General features: G+C 41.2%; 1 protein-coding gene across 1 annotated transcript in view; it reads right to left on the reverse strand.

The window, feature by feature from the left end:
* Positions 1–861: 861 nt before the first annotated feature.
* The window catches only part of GSG1L2 (GSG1 like 2), a 13,136-nt gene continuing 1,017 nt past the window's right edge, over positions 862–12,980 (reverse strand). The window contains exons 2-5 of the mRNA XM_015597399.1: positions 5,379–5,426; positions 4,208–4,360; positions 2,347–2,458; positions 862–1,024 (exon numbers count right to left, since the gene is read on the reverse strand). Of these exons, the coding sequence (XP_015452885.1) occupies positions 862–1,024; positions 2,347–2,458; positions 4,208–4,360; positions 5,379–5,426 (476 nt within the window). The remainder of the gene's footprint in view (positions 1,025–2,346; positions 2,459–4,207; positions 4,361–5,378; positions 5,427–12,980) is intronic.

Below are 12,980 nucleotides of genomic sequence, written 5' to 3' on the forward strand. Positions count from 1 at the left end.
GTGGCCTCAATAATGTGGTTAACTTAAAATACGAGATAAATTTATACAATATTGTAACTGACCACATTAGGGAACATGCAATACCCCACTGCTTCAAACATGACTTTCACGTTTAGCATTGTTTATTTTTAGAAACAAAAATGCCTGGCAATTTAAGCACAATTCAAACATTTGTTCCACTTAACCGTGATAAGATGTCATTTTGTTTTACCATTTGATTATCCTTCCAAACTGATTTACTATAAATTAGAAGAATTTGAAGAAAAAATATTTATAAATTAACGAAATTTATTTTTAAATTTGTCTTCTTGATTAAAATTAAAAAGAAAATATGAGATAGTCACACATACTATCAATTTGTGTGTTAGTTTAAAAAAAAAAACTCTGGACTCTTCTGTTAACAAAGAACATTTTATATTCTTTGTAGTTAAACCCTTGCTTTCCCCCTTTTCAGCTTCTCTTACTCTTAGTGCTCTCTTGCTCCCTCTTTGTTACCCTTATTAAACGTGCTCTCAGGAAAGCTACAGATATTCATTTATACTAGAGTGTCAATGGTTGATATTTTTGGTAAGCATTCTATCACTTAAAGACACTGGCATTTTAATAGGAATCAGAGGTTGAAGCCAAAGGTGTTCAGTGAAGGATAAGATGGTGGGTGCAAGTTTTACTTGGACCACAGCATTCTGAAGCCCACCCCGAAGTGTTCATTGTCGACATATGTGCTTGGTTTGTCTGCCTGTGCAGATCCAGCAGCCACAGCACTGACTAGCACATGGACACCTTGACTGGGGCATCTGGTGGCACGTACTCAGATAAACTCTTGAGGTCATGCCCCATAGTGCTGGAAGAAGCTTCTGTTTCTCAAACCCTTTCTGAAGCCTCGGTTTCTGGGAGGTTGTGCTGAGAATGCTGACTTCCCCTCTGTAGCCTTTGCTTCTCGGTGAATTCCAGACGGGCTGCCGTGTATCTGCTCATGGCCATGACTGACACAGCCATGCAGAGAGCGAAGGAACTCCAGGCGAGGCTGTCAACAAAAGGCATATTTAGGAAACGGCATAGGGCTAGGTTCCAGGGCTTTCTACTGCAGGTCAGTCTGGTGAAAAACTTGCTCCTGGTTCTACCCAGTTTGGACTTGGATTTTGGATCACAAATCCTAAAGCCCAGCCGATGTGCTGGTGTAGCCTGATGGCTAAGAGAACAGATCGTGGAATCATTGTGCTGAGTTTGCACTGGGGTGTTGTTCCCATCTCTTATTAAATGTGTGACCTAGAGCTGGTGACTTCACTTCTCTGTATCAGTTTCCTTATTTGTAAAACTGGAATAATAGTAACACTGCCCACTGGGTGGTGCTTGTGAGGAATTCAATGAGTCAATGAATGGGAAGTACTCAGCATAGCATCTGCTACACGTGTTACTTTTGTTCTTATTGCTTTTGGCTCTAACACAGGACACTGGCATTGGACATTGGTATTTTTATCTCCCTATCCTCTGGAAGCGTATTGCTTTCTAAGATGATGGTCTATGCTTTCCATCTTTCACAGAACCCAGCAGAGTGGTTGCTGAGAGAGAATCTATACAAACTGACATTTGTGTATGTTTTCATGGGATGGAATTCTCAAATAAAATAGATTGCTTCATACCCAATCACCTACCAAAATTCACGAGTAGCTAAGTTACAACTCCTCTCTCTAGCTTCCAATCATCCTTAAATAGGACTTAATAATCAAGAAGCTTATGGATAGGAGTAACATAGACATGTTCACCCACCCCCAACCCCGAAATAGTAGCATGAGAGAGAGAGCAATGACCATGTTATTTATTTTACAAAGAAAAATGTAACACAAGAGGTTGTTATACAAGTCAAAAATGTAAGCATATGTACATATATTTTTAAGATGCAGTTACAGTTCAGAGGTCCACATCAAAGAATCCCTGTGGTCTTGTATGACATGGCTGTCTTAGAGACAAAACTGCAATATCATGGCCTTGTCTTTCTGTTAGAAACAGGTGCTGGATCTCCCCATTGAAGTCTTTATTAGGAGTTATAGCTCAGGCTATTTCCCCATAAGTTGCATTTAAGAATGTAGTAATGACAATGTCTCCATTTATTGAGAACTTTTCTCTGTGCCAAGTATTTTAGAAACGTAACCTCTTTCAAAGCCTATGAAAACATCTGAGACAAGTACCATCACTTTACAGATGAGGAAACTGGGCTACAGAGAGGTTAAGAAATAATCTACAGTCACAAGAGCAGCAGGTGGCACGATGACCAAGGTCAGAGGTCCTACAAACCTGCGCGCATCCTTGCTGGTCCATCAGAACCTGAGGTCCTGGGCAACAACTCACCAGTATGACCAGCCATAGTCCCACGTCTGAGGCCTCCAGTCTTCCGGCCCAAGGCTCACGCTGATCTGAAAAATGGTTGCGTACATCATGTGGGCCACCATGCCTAGAAGCCCTGCACAAGTAAAGCTTTTGTGAGTCACAGTTAAGAACTGAGTTTCTCTGCCTGGCATGAGTTGGATATAAGGAACCCACCAGCATCCTTCTTGAACCCTTCCAAGCAGGCTTCATGTTTCACATATACACTGATTTCTTGTTAACAGTCATGAATTTATGCACTTTGCCATGTCATTCCTCCCATGATCACCTCTTTACATTTATCATGCCCCTGTGTCCCCATGTTCAGAGGCACCAATGTGACATCCTTTCTTTCCCAGCACAGCGGAGTGATCCTCAAGCTGCATTTGGCCCGAAGCCATACTTTATGGTGTTCTGTCATGTAATTCTTTTTCATGTGAATTGTTTGCTAACACCTAAAAACTGGGATACTTTACATAAAAATCTGAATATGTCCTGGCTACACTAGACTCACATGGCAGTTATTGGTGGGTACTGAATTCAGATGCCAGTGTGATTATCTTTCCTTTGTAAGTGACTTTTTGTTGTTTGTTTGTTGTTTGTTTGTTTTTGGCTTAAAGAACCAGAGGATTTTTTTCCCTTTAATAGTTTTAGTAAGATATGTATAGTACTATGCCAATTTTTCCAGGTATTTGGAGGGAGCTTTTTGTATATAGATTTTGGTCTTTTGTTCAAGAAAATATCTTAAATATTAGTTGTTTCATTATTTGTTCTTCTTTTTCATGGACTCCAATTACACATATGTTTTAATTTAATAAATGCATGGTGGGCAGTGGCCCAACTGAAGATAGGTTTTAGTGGTCCAAATAGAAATTAGTTTTAATTGATGGGGGTAATTATTTATATATTAATGGGAATGTCTCAAGTCCTTATGATGTACCTGCACTAATAAATCCTCAGACTTTCCACCTGACGTCTCCTTCACACAGTTGAAACTAAAGAGACATTCAGAAGGAGGCTTACTCAAGATCTTGTGGGACCTTGGGGGATGCTGGGACCTGGGGAGGACTCCAAAAGTCTACGGCCTGGCTCTTTGCTATGAAGACCCCCAAATTAGATTTTTATCATCCTATTCACTGATGAGAACACTTGGAAAAGATGCATTATACTTATCAAGTGCGGAAGTGATCTATCGACTGGACCGACGCCTATTAACAGAGTTCTGTGTATCCAGCCAGAGAAATGAAGTTTGAAGTTCTTTCCTTGGTGAAAGGCCCACTCAGGAGACCAAATTGCTTTAAAAGCTTCTTGGAGAACACAGAAGTTAAGACCAGACAAAGGGGTTATTTATTCTTACGAGATATTTATACCAAACTTGGATAATAATTTTTAACAAGTTACCATTTATTGAGTACTTAGTATATACCAGGTGCATTCTTAATTAGTCTTCACCATAAGTTTTTGAGATATCTAGCTTAGAGAAGTTAGGTAAGTTTCCCAGGGTCACACAGCCATTCAGTAGGTCTGAACCCAGGCACAGACTCATGCCTAACCACTGTACTAAGTTAGTAATTTCTGTTCTCACATCCAGTGTACTCCTTTCCTAGGGTTGTAATAAAGACACACTGATAAATTTTATTCACCATCTGTGCCTATCCCCTTTCTTTCCATCAGTCACCCAAAGTCTCATCACTTCTCCAAGTGGGATTAACTCAGTGACTTCAGTGGAACAGACATCCTGCTGACCTGGCCACTGACAGGAAAGAGCCAGCCTGAAGTTTTGCCAACTCCCTCTGGGGCAGGCTGCGGGGAATGTGCCTGTTCTAATGATGCTGTTGGAGGGTACCTGCAAGCACCATGAGGATGGCTACAGAAGCATCCACCTTGAGCCAGTGGAACCCAGAGCTGTGATAACTCATTCTGGAGCCCAGGAGGATGGTACTTGTCAAAATCAGAAGGATATTCAGGACCTCAGCCGTGATAGACAGCCACAACACACCTGAAAAATGTGGGGATGACAGAGATTCTGGGCATTTAAAATTCAGAAGTATTATAACATTCAATCCTTTGATTTAGTTCACTTCTAAAAAAGAATAAACAACAACACCATGGAGTAAGAACCACAGATACCTCTGCTGAATTTTGGAAAAATGGCAACAAAAGGAGCCTCCTAGGGCTTGAAAGAGGAGTTTATAAAGATTGTCTTTAGCTGGGAAGAAAAATTTTAAAAAGAACTAAAGCAAAACTCTGATGTAAGTACATGACAGATACTAGGGTCTCCAATTCACAGTTCAAAAATTAGCATGTTGCTTTGATTCCACCAGAAGACACTGTCTTTTTAAAGAAGAAGCTAGACAAACCTACACAGGGGAAGAGGAGTCTGAGAGTTTTAAGAGCCTGGTTATAGATGCCAAAACCTCTTGTTTCTGCAGGAGCCAGTTATTTACTCTCTGGATGGGATCCCACCTACGGCTTCAAGGAACTGTATTGGATGTGGAGGGAACGAATGAAAGGGACAGGAAATGAAACTAGTTTCTGTAAAAGTCCTCCTATAGGACAAATTAGGTACTGGAGACTCAGCAACGAATGAAACAGAAGTAATCCATGCCTTCACAAAACCTATATCCCAGCTGGGAAAATGTACTAAGAAAATAATACAAATTGGATGAGTGTCTTAGAAAAGAAAAAGTGCTATAGGCAGTGGTGTGCCAGAGCCCATGTCTTCCCAACTCGGCGTTCACCTCACACTTGAAGTGACAGCTACGGTATTTACATTGTGGAAAGTGGCGAACACTACCAACCAGGGATTTCCCTCCCCTCTGCAAAGTTGTTTAATGTTTTCCTGCACCACCAACTACAGGGCACATGAAAAGAGCCAGGGGTTCTAGCTTTTGGACTCAACTTTACAGAAAAACCATAAATAACTCTCTCATCTCTTCTCCCACTCCAACAAAAACAATAAAAATTGTCCAGATGGTGAGGAGAGCTAGTGGACAGAACATGAGTAATGTATTCACCTTGTTCTTCAGCTGGTATTACACTCTGGAAACTTCTACACTTTTCACCTAGAAGATAAAGAGAATGCATCCATTAAGTAAGGTTAACCTTGATGATTAGGGGCAAACTGTATTCCTAGCCTCTTTAGTGTATCCTAGGTCATTTTGAACAAGGATGGAGTGTTTGGCATACTATTTTATTATTTACATACATGCAGTGCCCCTCCCTATGAGAGCAAAATGCAACCCCATCCTAGTGAATCTAGGCTTGGCCATGTGACTTTATTTGGCCAATGAATTGAGAGTGGAAGTGAGGTGAGTCACTTCTGGTCAGAAGCTTTCAGAGCCAATGTATCGTCCACCTGGTTCTCATTCTCTTGACTTTGTTATCATGAAACCACATGTTCAGATGGGGTCTCCATTAGCCTAGGTCCCTGAATGGCTACAGTGAGGAGACGCCCCTTGCTAATCTGAAAAGTACATATAGAACGAGCTAGAAATAAATGTTAGTTTAAACCACTGAGATTTAGGATTGTTTGTTACTGCAGCAGAACCTAGCCCATCTGGACTGTTACTGCTAGCTTTAGACCAGAGGTTCTCAGCTTCCCAAATACCATCCATTATGATATGAGGCTCAAATAATTTTTTTTCTAGTTAGAGGAGAAGTAGCAAAGTTTACAATAATTTTTAAAAGATGAATTAGAGCAGATTCAGAACTATCTCTGTTGCTAATTGACCCAGTTACTTGCATTCCACCATGCTTTCTGAAGCATGAAAGGAAAGGGAAGCATCATTGTGGGTGCACCAGGTACAGGGCAGAAGACACCATCACGTTTATTTTGTGTTTCTGGAAGTGTGTGCTTTGTCTGGATCATCTGTCATGTTGCACATACTTGCTAAAAAAGCCTGTTTTGCTGCCATAGATGTGTAGTTCCTTTGAAAGAGCTAACTCCACGAATATCGACTTGGTGTACAGGTGTAACTAAATTCTGGTTTGAGGGTAAGTGACAGATGGAGGATTGAGACCACAGCAAATCATCCTCTGATGTCCTGTCCCAGGTGGGTCCCCATTCTCTCTCCATTGATACTTCAGCCCCAAATTGAATCATAAACTGTAGGGTGGGAGGAGCCTAGTTTCTTCCCTACAGTTTAGAGGGGTGGGTCCAGGGGCCTCTGAGGGAAACTGATTGACACAAGACAACACAGGTAGAGACAGTTTCGGCATTAGAACTCAGGCCCACAGAGGCCCAGCCCAATGCTATCCTGCCATAACATTGATTTAATGCAATCCAATGCAATAGGGAAAGTCAGGGGTGCAAAGATGCCTGAGACACAGGGAGTTGTGCCCAGTCTGAGCTGGTAGCTGCTAAAACAGTGCAAGATGCAAAAGCTAGGAAGCATAGTTCATCAACTCTTTAATAGAATGGCTTTCCTATCTCTAAAATTGGTTCAATAGTCCCCACATTAACCATGCTTGGAAGATCAAATGAGATAATAGATAGGAAAGCTTCTGTCAATTAAAATGCACTTAAACATTATTGGAATAAAATCAGTTCCATTGGGCCCTTTTGCATAAAGTTAGCATAAATCATTATTTATTTCTAGACCATAAGTACCCTGAGGTCACCTATATTTTTTGGAAGTTTTCAGAGACAGAGTAACTTGGGGGAGCATCTTTAGACTTCAGAAAATATTTTTCTTTTATAAGAGAGAAAATTCTAGGTAACTTTCCTATTCAAGGAAGTACAATGCTCCCTTTTTCCTCCATCTTCAAGTCTAAATTCCTCTTTTTTTATGCCCTCCTTCCATCAACCTGACCTCCCAACACAGAGCCCACCTTTTTCGCTTTCTCAGCACAAGCCAGCATTCACCTTCTACCTCATCGGTCTCTCATTGGAAGGACCTATGTGCGAACAGGTACACCTTTTAGGCAGTATATGCCTAAAGGCCATAAACTTTAAGATTTTCCAGCTCCTTTTCCTAAAACTACAAGCTCCCTGGAGCCCCGTTCCTTCACACTCTCGCACTGCCCTTCTGCTGGGCTGTAGGAAAAAGAGAAACAAAGTCTGGGTTTATGATACAGCCATATGGTTGGGCTGCTCTGCTGGGATACTTTCTGACTTGCATGCACAAAAATTCCTCTGTCACATAACTGTCCACACCAAATGGCCTGAAGGAGGGTATGTGCACTGCCTGGGGTTGAGGGGAGAGTCAGGGACTTCACTGCTAATCTTCAGCCGCAGGGGCCCTCACAGCTTTTGGGGATTGGTGCAGTTGGATGTTTTCCCTGATTGATTCTCTGATTTTTGGCTGCAGCAATAGTATTATAATCACAGTGGCAAAAATTTGTCCTAGTCCCCCAGTTCTACCAGGGAGGTCCCCATAGCCCTGGGGAAATCTCGGCACTCTCCCAGAGCGCTGTGAGGCTGATACGGCTCTCTTTCTGTGTCATCTCATCAGATTCTTACTACAACCCCCTGAGTCAGACTGGCAGTAACAGCAGCAAATGGATATCAAGGACAGAATGTGGTGTTCAAATTCAAAAAGTCTGGCTCTTATGCCTGGTTCTGCCACAGTCAGTCATCATAGGAAATTTCTTGACCTCTCTGAGCCTCACTTTCTTCATCTGCAAAATGGTTATAACAAAAGTCCTCCAATGCGAAAGTATTTTGTGAACTGCCTTACATTTGTTTGTGTGTCTAATTATTAATAGAGGCAAGTACAAACATCCATATTTTGCACAGTTGGAGGCCAGGCTAAAACAGGTTGGTAAAGACAGGAATTGAAACTGGGTTTTCCCACCTGAGACACAGTACCTTTTTCTACATCACCACCTGCTGTCTTTCTACATAATGCATGGAAGACTAAGGGTCTATCTTGCCTTTTCTCACAGGAAGAAAGAGAAGGCCAGGTATAGAGCCAGGGGCAGGGCAAAGAGAAAGTGGCGGCTAGCCAAGGAGATGAAGAGGATTCACAATGGCTTAGAAGAGTGAGTTTAGCCTGGGTGAAAGGAGTTAGACCGTAGTGACTCCTAGATTAATACCAATCCTCAGACATGGTGCTCCTTTTGAATAAGGCCAACAGGATTAAAAGCAAAAATCTTTATAAATCCCATGAAGCCAGAGCGGCTGGTGCTACATAGCTCGACAGTGGTTGGCCAGCCAAGTGGTGTAGCCAGCCAGCCTAGGAAATGGTGTCCAAGTCCCCTGGAGATTATCTCTGGCACCCCGCCTCCACTTATTCCCCCTACTTTCTATGGGGTTTCCAGGCGCCTCTGTTCTTGAACTTCTTGAGTTTAGCAGAACAGCATAGAATCAGAAATCAACACATTTTGTTGACTAATTCATTTGTCTAAGGAAAAGGACATTTTGTCTAAGCGCTGTCTCAACCAGGAATTTTAATTTTAAATCTTGATTTCAGAGGATGAAATCAAAGGTGCTGTCTCCCTTTAAAGGCACGTTAGATACTAGAAAGGATGTGCAAAGCTGCTCGAGGTGACTTGTGCAGGGGCTGCCCTGAAGTAGTACTCTACGTAAAGGCTCCTTGGTGCGGTTGGTGATGGAACTGATTCAGAGGGAAAATATTGAGTGGGGCCCTAGGGGTATCCTCCCCAGTCTGAAGACCTTCCTGCCAGGCCCCCTTACCTCCCCTCACCCATCCTTACCCTCTCTCTAAAGCACTCTTTGAGTACCTGCCCCTTACCTACAAATCTCCCAGGCAATTGTGATAAATTAGACAAAATAATAGATGTTTGTGTAGAGTAATCTCCAACTGGAGGCCCCAAGCTACATACTGCTGCACATATGCTTTCTTGGGCCTATGAAATGTTTTCAAGAAACTGGGGGATTTCACATGGAAATCCAGATATCTTACTTCCCTTAAAAAAATCAGAGGATCTGACGACATTGAGTTTACAAGCCCACATGACCATAAAGGGGAGCTGAGCAAGAGGCCAACTCCTTTAGGTGAGGATGAGATTTCAAGGTCATTGGCACTGAAGGGTAGCTCTGCTTCATTCACTTTTGTTATCACCTCTTGTAGGCATTTATTTGCAACCTCTGATGTATACCCTTTGTTTTATTCCTTTATGCATTTGCTATTATTTTAGTTATTATTTAGTAAAAATTTAATTCTAAACTTTTTGCTGTAAGGGTATCTTGTAGCGCATGAAGGTAATAATATTTCTCTTTGTGGGAGGGGGAGAGTTGTTCCAGACATGTCCTCCTTTCCTCATTCTTAATAAAATTATGACTCTATTTAGAGACCCTGGTTTACTTGAATGATCTTATTACATTAGGAATATATATAAAAGTGTGAGCAGAGGTTTTTTAGATCGAAGGACACAAGCTCATTCATTGACAATTATAAGACAATTGCCCTTCAGTTAAGTTTTGGCTATTGTGGAATAATAGGGAAAGTCTGGGCTAAGAGTTAAAACATATGAGTTCCAGGTTTAGCTCTATCATTATTTAGCTGTACAGTCTTCAACAGGGGGCATTTCTGCCTCTAGAATTCAGTTTAGCCATCTGTCAATTGAGTCTATTTTTCTAGATCAACCTTTTCCAAAGAGTGTTTCACTGAATGCTGGTCTCGCAGAATATTAATTCTTATTCTTCACAGACTTTATCTATGGGCAACTAATTTTGGGAAATGCTGGGATATGTAATAGTAAATGAATTTTTTTTATTGTGGAACTTCTCAGAGATTTTAATGTGCTAATGTGTATTGTGAACTTCTAAGAAGAAAATGTAATGGGCACCATTTTCCAAATTTGTTTGACTTTCAAAATTCTTTTTATTTAACTTTACAAAGACTATCTCAACAGACTTCTCTGTGGAGTAATCTCTGAGAAAACCCAGCAAGATACTTATTAAAATCTCTTTCTGGTTTGACATCAAGTGTATAAGATGCACATAAATCAAAAAGGGGTCAAGAAATACATTCTTTATTTCTACTTGGCTTTGTCCATGAATCACTGAGAACATCAACACTTTTTCAACTTCAATGTGTGTTCCTGACAATATGTGAAAAATGTTTCAGTGGTGTGATCTACGAGAAGAAGGTGGTGTGTGTATAGTAAACCCTCCATGGGTTGACAAAAGCACAAGGAAACTTCCTCCTAGAGGAAGAACTTGAAAGATCCTCACACAGCCCCTTAACTGTGCTTTCAGCCTTGTTTTAGGCTGAGAAAGCCCCCTCCCCCACCTCCACCCAGATGGGTAATAATTTATCAGAAAGTCCAGAGACAATTTATCATCTATCTGCATAGTGTTTGTGTGAACATATGGGATGCACACCATATGCAGGTAGACAGTTTGCAGCTGCTTCTGGTCTTCCCTGAATTTGATAGCTTTACTATTGCTTAAGAGGTGAGGTTTCCAGTCCCATCCTTTCCTCAAGTCTAGCCCATGCTGATTGTCCCTTTGTCACTGGGGAAGCAGCTCTTACCCATCTAATTTTCTAACTCTTGTCTTTAAGTTCAGGTTCTACTGTGGCCTCACCTCCCTGAAATTACAAATAATAACATTTCTCATTTTCCCCAAGTAGGCTTCTGATTTTCTCCAGTTAGCCTTCTTTGTTCTAGAGAATGTTGTCCCGTTCAGTTCTTTGTCCTGGAGTGAGCATGACTTTACGTTGTAGGGGAGGAGAAGCTGCCTCAGGTGACATTGAAAAGCCATGTAAATTAAGTTCTTCTGAGTGAAGCTACCCCCTCTCCCCTGCTTTGTGTTCTGATTCAAACACCTGAGCTGTTCTACCTTAGACCTTTGCTCACTCAGTTCTGTCTGCCTGGAATACCCTCAGACCAATAGATAGATCAATAATAGACCAATCTCTACCTATTATAATCATAGTCCTACTTTGAGGCCTGTACTGTGGCCACCTCCTTTCCAAAGACTTTCCCATGCCCAGAGCTATAAATAACCTCTTCTTTCTTTCCATTCCCATATCCTATGTATGTCTTTGTTATAATCATTATCATATTCTTCCCTGTTTTAGTTTTATCTCAGTGCTCACCATTGTGGCTCACTCTTCTTTGTATTCTTCACTCTCCTGGTCCTGTGGCTGACATGGATATGGTTTTTAATAAATTCATTCTATACTGCTCTGAGTTCCCTCTTTCCAAGGGGCTTTGTTATACTCTGGGGCATGGAGGAGCTTATCAATAATATAGATAGAAATATAGATAGTAACATAGCTAGAAAAGAGCTGAGAGGAATAAAAAACAATGTTTTGAGGATGGGAAAAGCAACGGCAATTAAAAATTCCAGGAAATCAAAAAAATTAATGTAATGATAGCACCTCCTTGATTCTGTGATGAACAATATTTATATATTCTAAATAAATTATTGGCTTATTGATTTAAATAAAACAGCAATATAATTATATTAAGAGGATGGCAGAGCAGATGTGAGATATAGTGTGAGAGAAATGTATCCTTATCTATTGTAAAAAGAAGTCAATAGATAATGTCTAACATGAATCACTCCTTAGTTTCCAAAAAATATGTTGACATGAAGACAGAAATGTCAACATATTTTTGGAAACAGAGGCAAATACTGGAAGAAACAACTTAGCTAAAAGTGATCTCCCTGAAGCATGGGACTAGGTGCCGGAGAAGGAAGGAGAAGGGGACTGTTAGTTTTTTTTATAAGCTGTTCAAAATGATTCGATATCTTGTCTATGTGTAAATACAACCTTGGCTAAATACTTTTTAAAAAAGGATGCAGATTTTTAGACCCCATCCCAGACCAGTTCGATCAGAATCTCCAAGGCTGGACACATGGAATTTTAAAAACTCCCTGGGTGGGTGTGATGCACACCAACATTTGATAACTGGTATGATGCTTAAATGTAGCTGTGGAAATAGAAATCAGCAGTCCTCAGGTGGAGACCTGGAAAGGGAGTGGAAATTCCCAAGCAATTTGCCTATGAGTGTGGTGACCATATTTTCCAAACCAAAAATCTGAAATTGTCTTGGGGATTTTCCAGGAGGTCATGAGCCTCCTGTGTCTGTCCATGAGGGTAGAGAGAGCGGACTTATAGGAAGAAAGTGCACTCCTTAGAGGAGAGGGGCGAGGAAGGCCCTTCAGTAACCTTAGCTCCAGGTACTTCTGCAGTGTCTGCACCATGCTTAAAGCAGAGGCCACAGACACTGACCCGGACACATGAGAGGGAAAGGCTTGGCACTGCCTCTCTGCAATGACCATTGGGGCAGAGATGGGGAGGAGCACACAGCATCTCAGAGGGTTCCTTCTTGTTGCCTTTTATTAGAACTCAAGAATAAATAACTAATGATATGAGTATGAGGAAAGAAAAGGCAATTAGAAACTCCAGGAAAAGCAAAAAGGAATTCAAGAGTTCAATGTAATATGCCTAAGGTCAAGAGAGAAATGGTGATGGGGAGGGGTCCTCTCCTTTCCTTCTTGAGGGTGCGCTTTTTCAGCAGAAAGAAAGAGCATCCTAGCTCTGAGCATGGGCTTGAGTTTGCAACCAGGCTGCCTAAATCTGAGGAATCCAATTCCTTCCTCCTCATTTCTTTATGAGATAAAGCACTTTTTTCCTGAAATATGTGCTCCAAATATTCACCCATCCTTTCTGTTTTCTCTCTCTTCTTCCTTTACT

The sequence above is a fragment of the Pteropus alecto genome, unplaced genomic scaffold (assembly GCF_000325575.1).
Source record: "Pteropus alecto unplaced genomic scaffold, ASM32557v1 scaffold398, whole genome shotgun sequence".
Classification (NCBI taxonomy): Eukaryota; Metazoa; Chordata; class Mammalia; order Chiroptera; family Pteropodidae; genus Pteropus; species Pteropus alecto.